The sequence below is a fragment of the Patagioenas fasciata genome, chromosome 2 (genome assembly GCF_037038585.1).
Source record: "Patagioenas fasciata isolate bPatFas1 chromosome 2, bPatFas1.hap1, whole genome shotgun sequence".
Classification (NCBI taxonomy): domain Eukaryota; kingdom Metazoa; phylum Chordata; class Aves; order Columbiformes; family Columbidae; genus Patagioenas; species Patagioenas fasciata.
In genome coordinates, this window is record NC_092521.1 from 122,144,013 (window position 1) to 122,161,228 (window position 17,216).

The 17,216-nt window shown below is 36.6% G+C and overlaps 1 protein-coding gene across 3 annotated transcripts in view; it reads left to right on the top strand.

Moving 5' to 3' along the window:
• The window catches only part of LARS2 (leucyl-tRNA synthetase 2, mitochondrial), an 86,881-nt gene that overhangs the window by 66,015 nt on the left and 3,650 nt on the right, over positions 1-17,216 (top strand). For all 3 annotated transcript variants that reach the window (XM_065831813.2, XM_071804867.1, XM_071804868.1), the window contains 4 exons: positions 512-681; positions 1,707-1,784; positions 3,877-3,988; positions 12,326-12,453. In XM_065831813.2, coding sequence (XP_065687885.1) covers positions 512-681; positions 1,707-1,784; positions 3,877-3,988; positions 12,326-12,453 — 488 coding nt within the window. The remainder of the gene's footprint in view (positions 1-511; positions 682-1,706; positions 1,785-3,876; positions 3,989-12,325; positions 12,454-17,216) is intronic.

Sequence of the window (17,216 nt, forward strand, 5' to 3'; positions counted from 1 at the left end):
GGATCAGTGCCTATACGCATTTGCACAGTAATATCTCTGTAGCAACAGAAGTATATATAATTTCTAAAATCAAATTATAGAAGAAAACTCTCAATTTTAAAAATATGTATGTGCATACACATATGTATGTATATGTATGTTTGTATTTTTCCATGAATTGGAAAAATGAGAGCATGTAGAACTATTTTGTTGAGTCGTTAAAACATGAGATGAGCATTCTAATATTGACATAACATTTGGTTATTTTACAGATTTAGAAAATATTCTTGCTGAATATATGTTTTAAAGTCATTGAAGAAAAACACTTTTATCTTACTGATTTTTTTTTCCATTAAGGCATCCCAGCATTATTTGTAAAGACATTTTTCATTATATTGACATTTTTTATTTAAAATACAGGTTTTTTTCAAAAAAAATGTTCAGCGTTCAGTTTCTGTTCTGCTTTTCTCTAAAGTTCTGGGTTTATTAATTGTAACTGAAATTTATTTCTGCAATCTTTCATTAATCTCAGCTGATGCCATGCCAGGCGTTCAGAGATGGCAGACCCGCCTCTGGATGCTTGTAACCAAACTTATTGAAGCAAGAACTTCTGGAACGATGCCCAATCGGGAGCTTCTGAATAAGAAAGAGAAGGCTGAAGCCAGAAAGATCTGGGAGCAGAAGAATCTGGTGATTTCTGAGGTTAAAAGAAGCACTTACATATTTTATAAATGATTAAATAATTTAATGCTAATGGTAAAACCATATGCTTGACTTAAAGAGCCATAAGTATTTTCCCTAGATGAGTAGCTCATAATTTTAAGTGAGTTATTCCTTGTATGAGTAACTTTATTTACCTGCAGATTCTCCAGGGCAGAATTTTTCTCCAAGTTGTAAGATTTGGATTGGCAAAATATCTCTGCCGTGCGCCTCATTTAAAGGGTCAAATGTTATGGCATTAAAAGTTATCTGTCTGGGTTTCAAGTAACTCGATTTTCAGTAGCAAAGCTATAAGTGAGTTATGCAGGTTATCCCTAACAAAAGCTTTTGATCCGTTTGCTTCACACTTTGTTATCATGCCTGCTGTTTCATACAGAATGAAAAAAGTTGGTGAAAATATATTAACTTATCCTGCAAAAAAATTACTGAAATGATTGCTCATCCCTTCTATGTGTTGTCTCATGCTGTGATTAGTGTCAATTCAATTATCCAGGACTCAGAAGGAGACATAAATACCTGCAAAATTAGCTTAAAATGTTTTTCTATGGATAAAAACTTGTCCTGATTTAAACCCTGTGGTGAGGGACCTTCCAGGTTTTAACAGACTTTGAAATTATAATTCTGCGATCTACGGACAAGCTTTCACCAGCATGATCAGATTTACAAGTATGAATGCCTCTTGTTTGGCAAAGGGAAGATATTTTATTAAAGGAAATAGAGGGTGATTACTAATACACAGTTCTCATTGGCATTGATTGAAGCTTTAAAATCCTGAGACACAGGAGAAGCTTCTCTACAGCATATTTATATGATTATTATTTTCCCATACACACGTGATTGCATACATTATGTGTTGGCATGCCAAAGTGATTTTCATGTAAGAGGTAAGGTGGACATATTTCACAGATTGAAATTGATTATCAATGATTCTTTTTTGTTTAAAAACAAAATATTCCATGTTTGAGAATTTTAAGTAGTTGCTGATAGACCTTTTCTTCTAATACAAGGTAACAGAGTGCTTCACAAAGGATCATTTGTTCAATGCCGCTATTTCCCGGTTGATGAGCCTCACTAACGTACTCCATGTAAGTACATGATAACTAAGCTATTTTTCCTCTCAGATCCTGTTCCTGTAAGTCTTTCTACAAAGCAGGAACTGCCTGAACTATAGGTCCAGCTTTCCGTAAGTCATTTACTATCATAAACATTGCTACTAAGTCAAGAGTCTCATTGACTTACTCAGTTCAAAAGCAGCATGTTCTGTAACCCTGAAATACAGGGTTTTGCAGAAAGAGCTTGATGGTATTAGAGCTACTACGTTCTGATGCTTATGTCTACATCCTGTAATTTCAAAAGGATACATTTTGTTTAGCTCTGTTCTTTGTTCTCTTTTGTTTTTAACCAAGTTGCATAGTAGCTGGCGATAGTAGTAAACTATATAGGATTACCAAACATTCTAATTTAAAGGGTTATTATTTGCAAGGAAAATCCCATATAATGTTACATTCCTCAGAGACTGTTTTCACTACTGAACTGGCTGCTAGTAACAGAGTTCCCCTTTATAAAACAAATGTGAAAATAACTTAGGTCTTCAGCATTTTTTATTTAGATCGTTGTTTATTACTAATGACAATAGATTAAATGCAATAAACTATTTTCATTATTTTCGGATCCCTTAGATCTTGTTGAGCAATTCTTCAGGCATGTAATGGTAACCTGATCTAGACCAGAAATCAAATAAAAATTTGGATTTTTCAACTTGTTTGTTGAAATACTATCTTATACCTTATGGATTCCAAGGAGATTATTGGCAAAGCCAAGGAACTTAACGAAGAGTTAAGTAGGGTGTGCACAAGTGCTGTACAGAGATAACTTAAGTCTGGGATACTGTGTGGTGCTGGGAAGGTGACACACAGTTCTTTATCTCCAGCTCAGTGATTCACATGCATTTTGGGCTCGTGGATGATAGTGAATGTTAAAAACAACAAAAAAAGAAGCAAGCAGTGTCCTACAGCCAGCCAGATGTTTGAACACTGACATATTTCTTGACCAAAGAAGTCAGTGCAGTATCTTTGAAGAACAAGTTTCCATATTCATGCTGACACTTCCTCTTTTGGTCTCATTTGAAAGGAGGAAGTAGGGAGGTGGATGAAGATTAAATACAGAAAACACGGAGTAGTTACTAAAACTTACTCAAATCTAGTTTGCACTGACTTAATTAGTATCAGTGATAAGAAGATGCTATCTGACAAAGTTTGTGGTCTGTGTCAAACAAATAACTGGGTTTGGACAATTTTCTACTTAGATAGGAATGGGTGTTGATCACACCCACCAGATAATTCTCATAAGCTGATGTGTATTGACATTTTTCTGTGCTGTTTCATTAGACGGTTGAGTTACAAAGTAAACACAGGATCTGAACTTACCATGGGATGTAATGTCTCTGAATCACAACAGGCAAAGAGGGAAAAAGACTGTCCAGCTATTTTTAGTGCAATCTTTTCTATTAAGATACATTAAATAGAGGAATGAAGATTCAAATTTTGTCAGTCTAGCACCTTTTGCAAGAAATTGAAAATTTTCTGTACTGAAGAGGCTGAACACTTTACTAAAGCAATCTGAACATCAAACTGTAAAAGACTGTGCTGCACTTTTCATTCCCAAACCTTCCTTCCATTCTAAAACTTCACTCTGTCACTAAATTCAGCTTTACTTAAGCCACACTAGGATCCCGTACAGCTGGATCTTGTCCCAACAAAAACCATGCTGCATCCATTGCAGTTAGGCTCTTTTATACAAGTACTTCACCTCTTCTCAGCACTGATTTTATCTAAGATTGCACTTCTAGAAATGGTAGCACACAGAATATTTTTGAGGGCCACATTTTCCCACATGGGTCTGTGTTCAGAATCCTGGACCAGAGCAGATCCCCAAGGGTCTGCATCAGCCTCTTTGGGATTAGCTCCCAAGTATTAGAGAGCACTATGTGACCAAAAGCTGCAACACTAATTCTCCAGAACTTTTCATAAGTTTCTAACTTATCGTGAAATTATGCTGTCCCGAGCATAGACATTGGTTTTAGGTTTTATTACTGCATTTTCTTCTCATTTAAACTACTTCCTGCCACCAGTATTTATATTAACAATTTGTTTTCTTTTCTTTTGTCTTTACACTTAGCAAGCTTCTCGGCCTCTAATTCTCCATAGTGCAGAATTTGAAGATGCTTTGGCTACACTCTGCATCATGGTTGCACCCATGGCTCCGCACATTGCATCAGAAATGTGGAAAGGTATTTCAAGAAATAAACTTTTTATTGATGTTCCAGGAAAAAAGGAAAAAAAAAAATGCAGGAATGTCTTTAAGATAGTACACATGTCACTTATCCCTGAATTCTTCATCTCTCTTGTCACCTTCTGTCATAATTCCTAAACAAACTTGAAACCTGTGGTGTTCCCAGATCTCTCTTTCTGCTTTTAGTTTCTTTCCTCTTGCACACAAAAGTGGATTTCTTGAGACTAGGCAGACAAAGGAAGAAGGAAATGAAATTCAAGATGGGACTTGCATGAGGAATGCGTATGTCAGCTGCTAGCTGCTCCTGTATCTGTACAACAGTAGTAAGAGCTGAACATGAGGATAGAAACAGCCCTTTTTCAAACAACCATTTCAGAGTCGTTGGACTACAAATATGTTCTTTCAGGAATTCAGACACGTCAGTAGACCACGTCAGTACTAAACAGGCTAAAGGAGTATTCAATAAAAATCCTACTCTTGTAAAATTCTCCAGAGACTGTGGGATGTTATGGTGCAAATTAACTGCTCTTGGAGAGCGGGAATGGTAGGCAGGAAATCTTTTTTAAGATCTGTCAGTAGTAAACTCTTGAGGTCTCAGTCCCAAGTGGGCTAAGGTGCATGGTGCTGCTTCAGTTAAAGCCTCTCAAATAAGGGATGTGCATGGTGGAGTTCAGTAGTTGCTTTTAAGGTTTATTGGGAGAAGTCCTAAGAGGTATGTGGGAAGATACGAATATATTCTGCATTAAGACTGGCCACAAATTGCTCTGTGGTTTTGGACCTTATTTTAGCTTTTGGATGCTGTTTTAAAAGTTTTATTTGCAACAGTCATCCTAAAACATTGTGAATTCAAGTGTTTACAGAGCAGAGCCACTTAATAGCCAGAGCCGTGCATAGTCCTATAATAACAACTGCCAAAGAAAGACTGCTCTTGTTCAAAGCAATAACATAAGGGCAGAGATTCTGGAAAGAGCAAGATATATTAGGGAGAGTGGTGGGTTTTTTCTGTGTTTTCATTTCCAATATTTTTAAGATATCTTAATAAAAGCATCAGATGTGATCCATCTGGAGAAAGCTATTTCTGGTCAATATTTTCTTAAAATATGAAGTACTATCCAATTAGAATTATACTTAAATTGAAGTAATTGCCACGACTTTGTTTTCCGCATTGGTTGGGATGTTGGCAGAAGAGATCCAGCCTAATTTCCTACACCTACAGTGCTCTGTGAACCTGAAATTCTAATAAGTGTTAAGAGAATGCAGAAATACCAAATATGTTTGATAAAATGACAAAGAACACTTGAATGTCTTAATTAACATAACTTGTCAAATGTAAAGCTTTATCCTGTCACATTTTGAATGTTAGAGAAGGAAGTCTTTTCTTACTACTAAAATCACTGGAGAATGAGAATGATAAACATTTTCTGGGTCTCTCTCTGATGTAAGAATGAAAAGGAAGCATAATAAAAACTGGGAGTGTATTGTCCTCATCTCCTGTCTGCATTTAAAGATAAAATTTTGCTTGTGTGGTCCAAAGACTGTGCATTGTCATTCAGTGCAACTAGCATATGAAAACATTGTGCATTGATTATTACCTGAAGAATTTTATGACTGAACATAAAAAACACCATCTCTTTCAGCGTGATCATTGTTAAATTACATCCAAGTTATAAAACAATTTTATCAGGAAAACATATGTACATTGAACTACGGTGTTGTAGTAAGAAGACTATAGTTTTTTGAAATAGCCAACATCTAGCAATTCTGTCCTGGGATTTCTGGTGAAAAATATCCAACTATATTCCAGAGACAGATTTTCCCAAGTTCATGTTCTGAATTGCACTCTGGTTCCACCAAGTCTTGGTGCCCTTCTGAGGTAACCAATGTCTTAAACTTTATTATATATAGGTGATGATGCTTTCTTATTTTAAATAATTTCAATATAAAAATTAAGCTTTCTAAATACTCTTTAGTTTTCTGTGTGCTTTAATTCTCCATACACACTCAGAGTTTCTCCTTTTGTACCTTGGCTTTGCATCTGAAAAGTAGGGATAATGCTATTTCCTCTCTCGTAAACTAGTCAGGAAGAGGACTTTGTATATTATTAGCTCTATAAATATAGCACATATAGCAGTGGACCCCCACACTTTGATGGAAGCCTCTGTCTGCTGTTGTAATGCCAACAATAAACAACACATAAGCAACTTATTTATAATTAAATACCGACATTTCATTCTAAAATAGCTTGTATGCAGCCTTTATGTTTTGTTTGGTTTAGTGATGAAAACAAGGAGCGTTTTTCTTTCTCCAGGGGAAAGGCAAACTGGGAAATTTGGAAGCCCTGTAGTTAATATCAAACATAATTTTGCAGTTGAGGAGGAATGCTGGTAGGAAGAGTGACTTGCTGTGTAAACTCTGAACCACATTACGCTGCCTTATGTATTTAAGCTTTTTTTGAAGAAAAATAATTTGCTTTCTTATTAATGTTTCTCATTATAAAGTTGATTACATAGTCAGATATGCCTAGTAATAATTTTACTACAACCTTAAAAAAAGAGAGAAGAGCAATCTCATTCATTTTCACTATTTGCTTTGTGCTTCACAGGATGAATAATACTTTTACTGTTGCATTGTAATATCTCTTTTTATGCTTTTCTGATCACTGATTATGATTATTTGAGAAGAAATTACAGTAGAACTTAAAACTAAATGTGAAATAATGACAACCTACAATAAGACCTTGACAATGTATTTTATTATATTAATTCTGCCAAAGATTTGAAGACAACTACAGAACTATAGTACTTTCTGACTAAGCACCTGGAATGAAACTTTGTGGAGGTAATAAAATAACCTTTGACAAGCAAAAGCTCTTTTGCGGATGCAAATAGTATTTTTTTTTTTCAGTTTAAATGACAGCTGTGCTGGAAACTGAAAAAAATGAACAAACCCTTTTTCCTTTTCTAGTTTTGGAATAAAAAGCTAGGCAAAGGAGGCTAGCATCTGTAAATATTAAAATCATGAAGGATCTGATGTCCAAAAACATCTGTTAGTTATATTTAGTAATTACATAAAATATTCTCCTTTGCTTGAAAAAAAAAAACATTTAACTGCAAAATGTTATATGAAATATTTTAAGTATATAACGAATTTTCTTAAATACTTTCATTCTGAATGCATTTATATATAAATAGCAAAAAATGCTTTTTTGCTTTTTGATTTATTTCTACTTCAATCTAAAAGCTACTTGACACAATGAAATGTAAAAAAAAATGCTACTCAGTGTCTTCTAATACAGTAGCTTGTAAAAATTAAAACTTGTCTGAGTGTATAAATATGTATGTAGATATCCTGTTGGTTAGCAAAATTTCTTTACAGCCAGATTTAACTGCAAATCAATCCATCTTAATGATTACCAACTAATGAAAGTATTGGGAAAATTGCAAAGTCTATTTTAGATTGTTAGTTAAATATACTTTGCTTGACATTTTAAGTAACGACTAGCATCAGCGGTATAAGTAATTTTGATCGTACTAGTGCTGGCTTGTTCGGTAGGGGTTGCATCAGAGTTCATATGAAATTTTAGATTTTTAGTTCACTATGTTTCCTTCGTTGGTTTGTCAATAAGCTTTGCAAACTGAGAACCTCAGTTTGATACCCCAAGGATGCTCCTGATGTAATGTTCAGCTGTTAAATACAATCAGGTAAAATCAGGTAGATTCAAGATACAGCAATTTTTGTTGTTGTGCAGCTGAAGACTTATTCTCCCATGGGGCTTAGTTTATATGTAACCATCTTGTTTTCATGCATCAGGCAGGAATGAAGAGTTTGGTCCCCTTGTGAGCCGAATGAAGAGGATACTTCAGTATGGGCAGTAAATATTTCCAGTGTGAGCGAAGGGAAAAGCTGCTTGAACGCTGTTTGAGAAGCGCCTCGCCTTTCAGCAGCTGAGCAACAGTGACCCAGTGCTTTGATATTTTGAGTGTGAAGGAGTTCTTTCTTCTGCTGAGAGGAGGAACAGTTTTTAGTATTTTGGTGCATCAGCCTACTGGTCTTAACTGTGCAGGGGCTACACTGGTTTATCACTTAATAACATAAAAAGCAACTGCAGCCCCTCGGTTGTGGGAAGAGTTCATCCGGCTGATATCTTGGCAGTTTATGAACACTAACAGGATGAGGAAATCTCTTTCCTTCCTGAAACCTTGTATCTGAGGAATATACAGACACTATCTGAGACGTGGTTTTTGGTTTAGTTTGTTTGTAGTAGTACAGTATTTTGCTGTCCTGACAAGGATATGAAACTGCTTATTGTGAGTTGTTACATTTTTTATTAGAGATAGCGCATGAAAGATATACACTGATGATAAACACATCTGAAGATGTATTAAAATAAAATATAATTATTGGGATTAATAATGGTATAATTGTTTTAGCAGCATTTTAACTATCATTGCAATAGCTCTATTAAAGAATTTCTTTGTCTAAATTCAGTCCTTGCTTCAGAAAGCTTTTGTAAAGAATAGAGCTGAGTAGAAGCTAATTGATGTTGCTGATTTTAATTGAAAATCTGGCTGCAGAAGTCCCTCTTCGCAAATCCAAAAAGAAACACACTTTGGAATTTTCCTTTTTTTCCCTCCAAGAGTAATAACCCAAAGTGAAGGACAGTGAGTCCATCCAACTGGAGGAAGATAGATCGTTTTCAGAAGGTTAAAAGGATTCACGTGGAGTTTGCTGGATTGGAAGCATATTCTAGAGCCAGCTTTTAGTAACCTGGGCATTTCACACCCCTACTTGGTGCTCCGCATCTGTCACTAGGGAACACATAAAATGATCCCCTAGTACTGTATTGGGTAAATGTAAGTTTGTTTGACTGTACCGAGTTCTGTACTACTATGTGTTATACCACATTTTTTCTCAGAGCTGTCTGGAAACAGCTGTTACTGTATTGCTCTTATTTATTTGAGATTGCAGATCGTTTCACATAAAACTGACAGACATATTCCTCCCGGGCTGCAGAAGGGTATTTTAGATAGGCAACTTGCCAAATGTGTCAAATAGGAAGATTCATTAAATAGAAAAAAACACATCAGGAACAGAGTAACATGGTAAGAGTCCTGTCCTTGGAATAGGCTGCAGAGGCAAGTAAGATGCTGACCCGGAGTGCATCTCCGCTTACTGTTACATGATCCTGCTCTGAGCTTTTAAAAGACTTTACCTGCTCATCTGCTAGTGTGGTAGATTTTTACTTAACACATATTGCCACTGTTTTGATTTTGCTAAATTACTCAGTTTACTCCATACTCACGTATTTTTCTCTTACCTGCATAATTTTGTGTCAAACTAGCTCCAGTACTGCTGGAATTTTACAGATAATTTTTTCTAGTGCTTTTTTATCTGTAAGACTCCAATTACCCTGGTGTCCTAACTTACCTTGCTGCTACACAGTTGCTTCCACATCTTCCTTCTTAAGTCTCTTTGAAATGAGAATCTGCTCTGTCCCCCAGAGAGCACCTTAGGGGAAGTATTATGTTTACTAAATACTCAGGTAATGCTATAAAACATTGCCATGAGCTGAAACATTGCTAGACTTGTCCTGTCCCTTCCTTTGCCCAGAGAGGTGGTAGATGCCCCATCCCTGGAAACATTCAAGGCTGGGCTGGATGGGGCTCTGAGCAACCTGATCTAGTTGAAGATGTCGCTGCTCATTGCAGGGCGTTGGACTAGATGACATTTGAAGGCCCCTTACAAACAAAACTATTCAATGATTCTCTCAACACACTCACTGACACTGTGCATTTAACTTAGTTTTTTAACTTGAACTCTAATGATGTGAGTTACTGGTTAAGGAAACCTTGTTTCAGTACTAGCTTGTTAGTAAAAATCCGTTGCAGCAAATCCAGTTGCAGGATCAGGGTTTCAGACTGAGCACGAGTGTAGTCCTGGATCTGTCTTGAAAGATGACTGTACATATAAGTATATGGCTTACAGTAAATAAAAAGGTACTCAGTTGTCTTTCTGTGCCTCGTCTGCAAGAGAATGTATAGCCATAATAGCAAAATAAGTCAAAAAATATGAAGCAAAATGCATGTTGCTTCATCATATGCACTTTACAGGCACTTTCCAATACAGTAAGAAGTAAAACAGGTTTTTAATGTTTTCGCAATAAACATCTATTAAATGGTAGGTTCTTAATTTCTCAAACAGCACTTTTGTGTAACATCTCAGAATCAGGTGGGAAGGCTGGAGGAGGCTTCTGCCTGGTCCTGACAAGTGGACCATCGCCATTCTGGATCACAGCGATTGAGTTTCTGGTTTTGTGTGTGTTGTATTTCGGAAATGCAAACCAAATCATTGCGTTTTCTGTGTTCTACATCTCACAAAATGTGAATTAAGGCAGGAAGCCAAACAGGCAACATAACTAAAACCTTCATTTTGGTTTCCTGTCAAACCGTTTTCTGAAACTGGTTCTGTTGACTTTTGCACATTTTTACTATTACGGATAAGGTCACAGATCATTTTGTAGCAAGAGAATGAAACAGAAGATCAACATTGTGATTGGTCATGCTTTATCTGCTTCAGAATACGCTTTGTTTTAGTAGTAGGTTTATTAGGACTGACAGCCTCCACATGGATTAAAAGTGACCCTTCATAGGTAGAAGCTCTTGACTTCTATCAGTGTTTTTTAAATAGTTTGAAGAATCCACTTCAACAGAAAAATAAGGAGTGGCCAGTATGCATGCCTCTGCCACAAGGCATGTGAAAGAAGTGAGCTCATCTGGATGTTTAAAAGCCAACAAGGGAAAAATTTAGCAGCTGTTGTCTTTAAAGACAACGTGATAATGAATCACCAATGCAAAGATGTTTTTTTTTTTCTGATTGAGTTCCTATCTCTTGCTCGTTCAGTTTCAGAGCTGCTGTCACAGGAGAAAAAAATACACAAATCCAGATCCATGAAAGTGTTTTAATCAATTATTTACCTAATAAGATTGTGGCTTAGTTGTTATTCTTAGGAAATGTGCACATTCCTGCTTGCCGTTAGAAACAGTTCCCACCAGTCCACCCCACTGCCCCTTTCTGAATCATTCAGCAAATAGCAGGGCTGTGTGTCATTTTACCCAAGTGCTTTGTCTGAAAAAGTGCTGACAAAAATCTGGCAGATTTTTCTGGAGGAAGTTGCATTCCCTTTATGTCTCTGTTTGCTGTAATTTAATGTTCTAGTCTTAACAATCCAGCTAGGTAAATTAAAGTATGTATTCTCGATGGGCTGGTTTAGCTCCTATGTCTGCTGCTGTGCTGTGTTTCAAACAGCTTCAGGTACCTCAGTCTCAACAGCAAATCTTGTGTTAATGGGTTTTCTTTATGCTTTTGCTGGAGTTTCCCTAAACCAGAAGAGATTTGAAATACATTTTGCAGTTCTGAATGAAACATGTGCTTAAAACCAGTTTTAGTTTGTATTCTTATTCATACACAGTGAATGGTTTTAATTTAAGAACCCCCTGGCTTTGTGAGAATCACAAGAGCAATCATCATCAATCTTGATCATATTTGACAGCCTCTTTTTAAGTGAAATCTTTTTATTTTGTCCTACAGCTGGAGTAAATAGCAACATAAGTCTGATTCAGAAGCTTTTATTCAGTTTAAGAATGCAGCTTCAGAATGAATTGCATCCCGTTCTCTTATTACTTAAACAAATCACAAAGTAATTGTCTTAGGGAGAGCAAAGCCCATTTAATAAAAGATCACTTGTAGCCATTTTAGGAGCTTTTTAAAATAAAGGATAAAGCATTTTGGAACATTCGTATCATAAGAAGGAGATCAAGCCATGCAAGGTATTCTTACGTAGCACCTTTAATTTCTGAAAAAATAGATATTTAAAATAATATGAGAAAATCTTGCAAATAGCTTGACTTGCAAATTTAGAAACTACTAACATATTACAGATGGTAAAATAATAAGCCAAAATTGTGTATCATTTTGATTGAGTTGTTAGTAAAATTTTAATCAAGCTGGTGGTGTTATTGGAAAAAACCTCAGTATTATGGTTGGCTTCTAGAAGTAGAGGTCAGCTTGTGTTGCAGTATTACAATTTAAAATAATAAACAGTGGTCTTCTGTGCTTTTTGCAAAGTTTTGGAGTGCTAATCCAAATCTAGAATGTGCTCAGAATGTATATATTTCTGTTTATGATGTGCTGTGTGGTAATCTAAACAATGTTATTTCCTCCTAAGGGACGTACTTTTAAAGCCAACTTTATTTTGTTGTTATTTATCAAACAAATTCCAAAGATTAAATGTTCCGGTTACAGTACAGCTAAATGTTTGACTGGTTTGATTTTCCAGGTTTAGCACATATGCAGAATAAACTTTGTACTCATCATCACTGGGATGTTGATGTGCTGCATCAGTCCTGGCCCAAAGTAGACCCAGAGTACCTTCAACCATCAGATGTTGTGGAGATGTCTGTTCTGGTAAGAGTGTTTCAGTTTCTTTTCAGTGGTCATCAATTAATGCATTACAAGCTCAGAGGATGGCAAAACTTCTGCTCCTGTGGAAGTCAGTTCCCTTCTTAGATGGCTCAGTGAAAGCAGATAGAAGCTGTAATTACTGTTGTGCTGAGTAATTAAAATTGTTTCCTAAATTAAAAAATGTAGCAAGTCTGGAAGGGAGGCAATATAAATCTTTTGGAGTGATGCATATTAGTCTCTGTGGAGATTTGACCAAGGAACACCTGTGGGCAAGGACAGTACAGTCAAAACTGTGATCCAGATACAGGTCCCTCCAGATTTTTTGCCTGACAGTGAGTGCATTTATGATCTTGGCCCTGTACAAAAATGTTTAATTAGGTGACATTTCTTGTGGTACCTGTAGCGCTATGGTTGCCTAATACAACTTATCATAAGCTGGGTCGGGTTGCTGTGATTTTTGCCAAATGACATTTCCTGTCTGCCTCGGGCTGAACTTCTGGCACATCTCAGCACAACATATTTGCAGATTGGGGCTGAGAAAAAAGCAGGTGTCTGTCCTAATGTTAGAACTGCGTTCCAGTTTCTCCTTCAGCTCTAATACCTTTGTGGTCTAGGGAAAGAGCTGGCAGTCCAGTAGAAGAGTGGACATAAAACTACATTTAGTTAACCTGTAATTTTCCAAAATGTGTATGTGCACATGCACAGTGCAGTTTACTGTCTTTTTTTCCCCCTACATCTCTAAATAACTAGTCTGTATTCAGCATCATTAAGCTTTATCATTACATGGAGTCTGCGTTCAAGTGCTTCATGCTCAGGCATTGTGGCAGCCTGGAATTACGTAGCTACATCCTACTAGATCTGCAGGGCTCCTGCCTTTTTGACTGTTCACCAAAGAATAACCTTGAATATACCATGCAGACATTGTAAACTTAAATGTTTTAAATTAAATGTTTCAACTTAAACACTTTTTGTGTTTCTGGGCACTGAAGGGGATGACACCTCTGGAAAAAATGTCATTTGGTCATGTAAAACTTCATCCTCTGTGCCCACACATGTGTGTGTGTAAGGGAAGCAAAAGCAGTGCATTTCATCTGCATTTTATCTACTGTTTTTTTTTTATGTTAGCTCCTTTGGGTATGAGGATTAAGTTCAGTTATTTTTGTTCAGCTATTTTTTTTGATCAGGGAAGAGACTGGTTGGCTTTAGGGGAAGTTGTGTTGCTGTAGATTTCCTTAATCCAAGTATCTTTGCAAATAATGTCATATCTTGCCAGATCTCTCAGCCACAGTCCACTTGAACAGAGGGAGAAATGCTGCTAAAAACCTATTTTTTTTTTAAATTCAATTGGCATCTTTTCCCAAACCGAGGAGAAAGACTGAAGTGCCAGCTGGGGTTGATAGCAGACTTAGCCTAATATTCACTGTGGGTCTATTGCCTTTTTTTCTTTCTTTCGTCCTTTCTTAAGTTTGGTATAATCACTTTGCTTCAGCTTAAAATAAACCTTCACCTTCAAGCACAGCTAGCAAACATCTTAAATGCCAGTGTTCAGTTTATAAGGAAGTCGTAAATGAGAAATAGTGTAATTAGAGAAACTTCTTTGCAATTGTGGTTAAAGCAAACATGTTATTAAATATATATTTAAAATTAAAACTTCAGCAGTACAGGGAAAACTCTGAACTCAATGTTTTAATGTTTTTAAGACTACAACTGAACACAAAAATGCTTAAATATTTCACTGATACGTTTCTGCTGACATTAAAACTTCCTTCTCAAAAAAAAAAAGCAGAAGAATAAAAATTAATTTTCCTTGAAACAACCATTATGAAAATTATTTTTGTTTCTTTTCCTGTTTAACTTTGTCAAAGCCATAACATTGTGTAGAAATCTCGTAATAAGAAAAAAAGCAACTCCTATGTTCTCAGTCATATATTCATGGAAGAATATGATGTATGTAAACACCTTCCAGAGTTTTGAGAAAGCAAGCGACTGGAAGACCAGAGAGACAGGTTCCTTTTTTAAACTGGGAATAATTCTTAAAAACAGTGCCTGGAGGGTGTGTCTGGCTTTCTACTGTAAGAGAGCAAACGGCAATACAGAGGAGCAGGGAGAAATCATCAGAAATGTGAATATTTTAAAGCCTTGTGGACACTGTAAGTTTTTGTATGGCTGTAAAACAGAATGGCCCTCATTAAGCCAAGAAACACTCGACATACGGAGGAATTAGTTGGTTGCGAAGAGGCTGTGTCTCTTCACAAGGCTGCACAGTCACTCTGAGTCTTTGGGCCACAACTCTATTCTTCTCAAGACATCAAACTGCCTCAGGCTGCCAGGGATTTGCCTGCTGAGACATTATGGTTTCATTTCTCTTGACACAAAATACCTCATTATTTCCTGTCTGTGCTGGAGTTATGTCTTTCCATATTTAACCCAAAGCAGAAGAAGCGACCAACTCACTGCGTCCTTGGCTGATAGAACACAGATCTGTATCTTGCCTGCAAGAAAGACACTTAGATTCACTAAATGTGCATAGTGTCTGTTATTCTAAATCTTACTGCAAAGTTGAATATTTTTAATCATACCCTATGTTGTTAATGCTGTGAAAAATCTGACCTGGATGTAGTGTGCATTTCATCCTATAAACACCCTTCTGACTAGCATTTCTCACATTTTCTAGGTGGTGCAGAACTGTTAGCAGCTGTGGTTGTATAATGTTTTTATAAAATAAGAAAAAAGTTGGTGTCATTTTTCTGGCTTTGGCGTATGAGGAAGGCCTAAAAGTTCACAGATGTTTATTTTTCTTTTTACTTCTCAGAAGACTTATGCATCAATGGTAAAAAAAATATTTGAGTTGAACTGAAAATTCCTCTCTGCAGCCTCCAGGTGCTTATTTTTCAGTCTTCTGCGACTTCATTTCATCCTTCATAACCTCTCCAGTTCCCTCTAGCTCCCTCTATATCCAAAGTAGTATAAAATGTCACATGTTAAAAAAGAAAAAAAAAAAAAAAGGTAAAAAGAAAATATAAAAACAACAGCTTTCTTCCTTAGTGAAGCAAAGGACCCAAGCCTCACTTACTTCTCCTCCTGCAGTTTGCTGTGGTTTTTCAGAGAAACAAAGCTGCCAGTTTCTTGTGCTGGTACTTTTACCTGGAGATGCCGAGGGTTACAGTGGTCTGGAGAGTGACAGAGGCACAGCAGAAGATATTTGTTCTGCTGAGAATCTAACCCCTCGACTAAAAGAATATATGAATAGGATGCTTATTACACAGATGCTGATTTTAAGAATGGCATTAATGCGTTTAGCTTTCCATTGGGATAGCTACAACATAACGACAGCCATGCTGCAAATGTGTGCTTGAAATCATCACCCATTGGAGGGGGTTTTTGGACTCGGCTCGCAGTGTGGTGTGGGAAGATCAGGAGAGACACTGTGGGAAGGTACACAGTGTCAGGTCGCCCAGGCTCCTCGACCTTTCTAGGAAAACACGACCGCTGGCAGTCAGTTATTTACTGAGCTGAGTGAGACCGCTCGTCTGTTCTGTGGAGAACAGCACCAAACAGGCTGCTTGTGGCAAGGTTCCCCCTGCCAACCTCCATCCACTGGGACATATTAATTTGCATCGTGGAGGACCGTGAATGACATTTTAACTAAGCAGGCATAGTTTTGAACTACAGACTGGGTGTCCTAGCAGCGAGCTCACAAGCTTGCTTTATAGTCTCACTAAAACCGTATCTGTTTGGATTTTACCGTTTTCTTTTTTCTTTTTTTTTTTTTTTTCCTGGGGAATGTATTTCTTCTCTCAAGTGCCCTGTCAAAAAGAACTACTTGTATTTATTTTTCACAAAAGCTTTAGAAATGAACTCTTCTTTGTTTTTCAGGGGATTTACTTTGCACGAGGTGCTAAAGGCAAGTTTAACACAGCCAGCCTTTTATGACACCAAGTTATGGATGTGTGTAGGAACAGTTAAAAGCCTACCTACATTGTCACTGAAAATTCATGTAAAGTCTAGTAAAAAACCCAGAAATTACTCATCCAAGCTGGATTTCATCCAGCTGCTATGATTTTATAACTCTATGATTTGAGAGTTCATCTTGTTCCTTAAAAATCTGTCCCAACTTCCTCTCTCTGAGAGTTGCACAGATTATTTTATTTTCAATAAAATACAAACTAGGTATGTGGAGTAGGTCTCTCTCATTCGTGGTGCATTGCATACATGTATCCTGGATAAAATCCAGATGAAAACCAAGCTATGTGCATTTTTATGTCCAAGTTGTATACAGCAACGTATGTTCCTTTTAGATAATTGAAAACTCATTAAATTATGTCTAAAGGTCAAAGATATGTAGTACCTGCAGCAGATTTTTATGCAAGTAATTTGACTAAACTGGATTAAAAAATTTGAATTATTTAATTTACTAAAATGTGGGATTTATATTCTTTCCATTCATCCACTGAAAGTACTCCGTATAAATCTGAAAGCTTTTGTAATAATGAATTTTATGCAAGTTCCAGAAAGGTACACAGTAAGGCTCTGTAGTCTCTGTTATCTGCTCTTACTGGACAACAGGATATATTTTTAAGACAATTTTATAAATTAAGGTGCTTCCTACTGAAGGTCTTACACAGTTTTACTTACATGATTCTGCCCTGCTGACACAAAACCAGCGTGGAAGCTGCTCTGAAAACCAGCTACATACAGGAAGGCGTTAACTTGCAAGTGGTTGTGTCTTTGTGGTTGGTGTTGGCTTAACGAGTCATGTGTTTAGT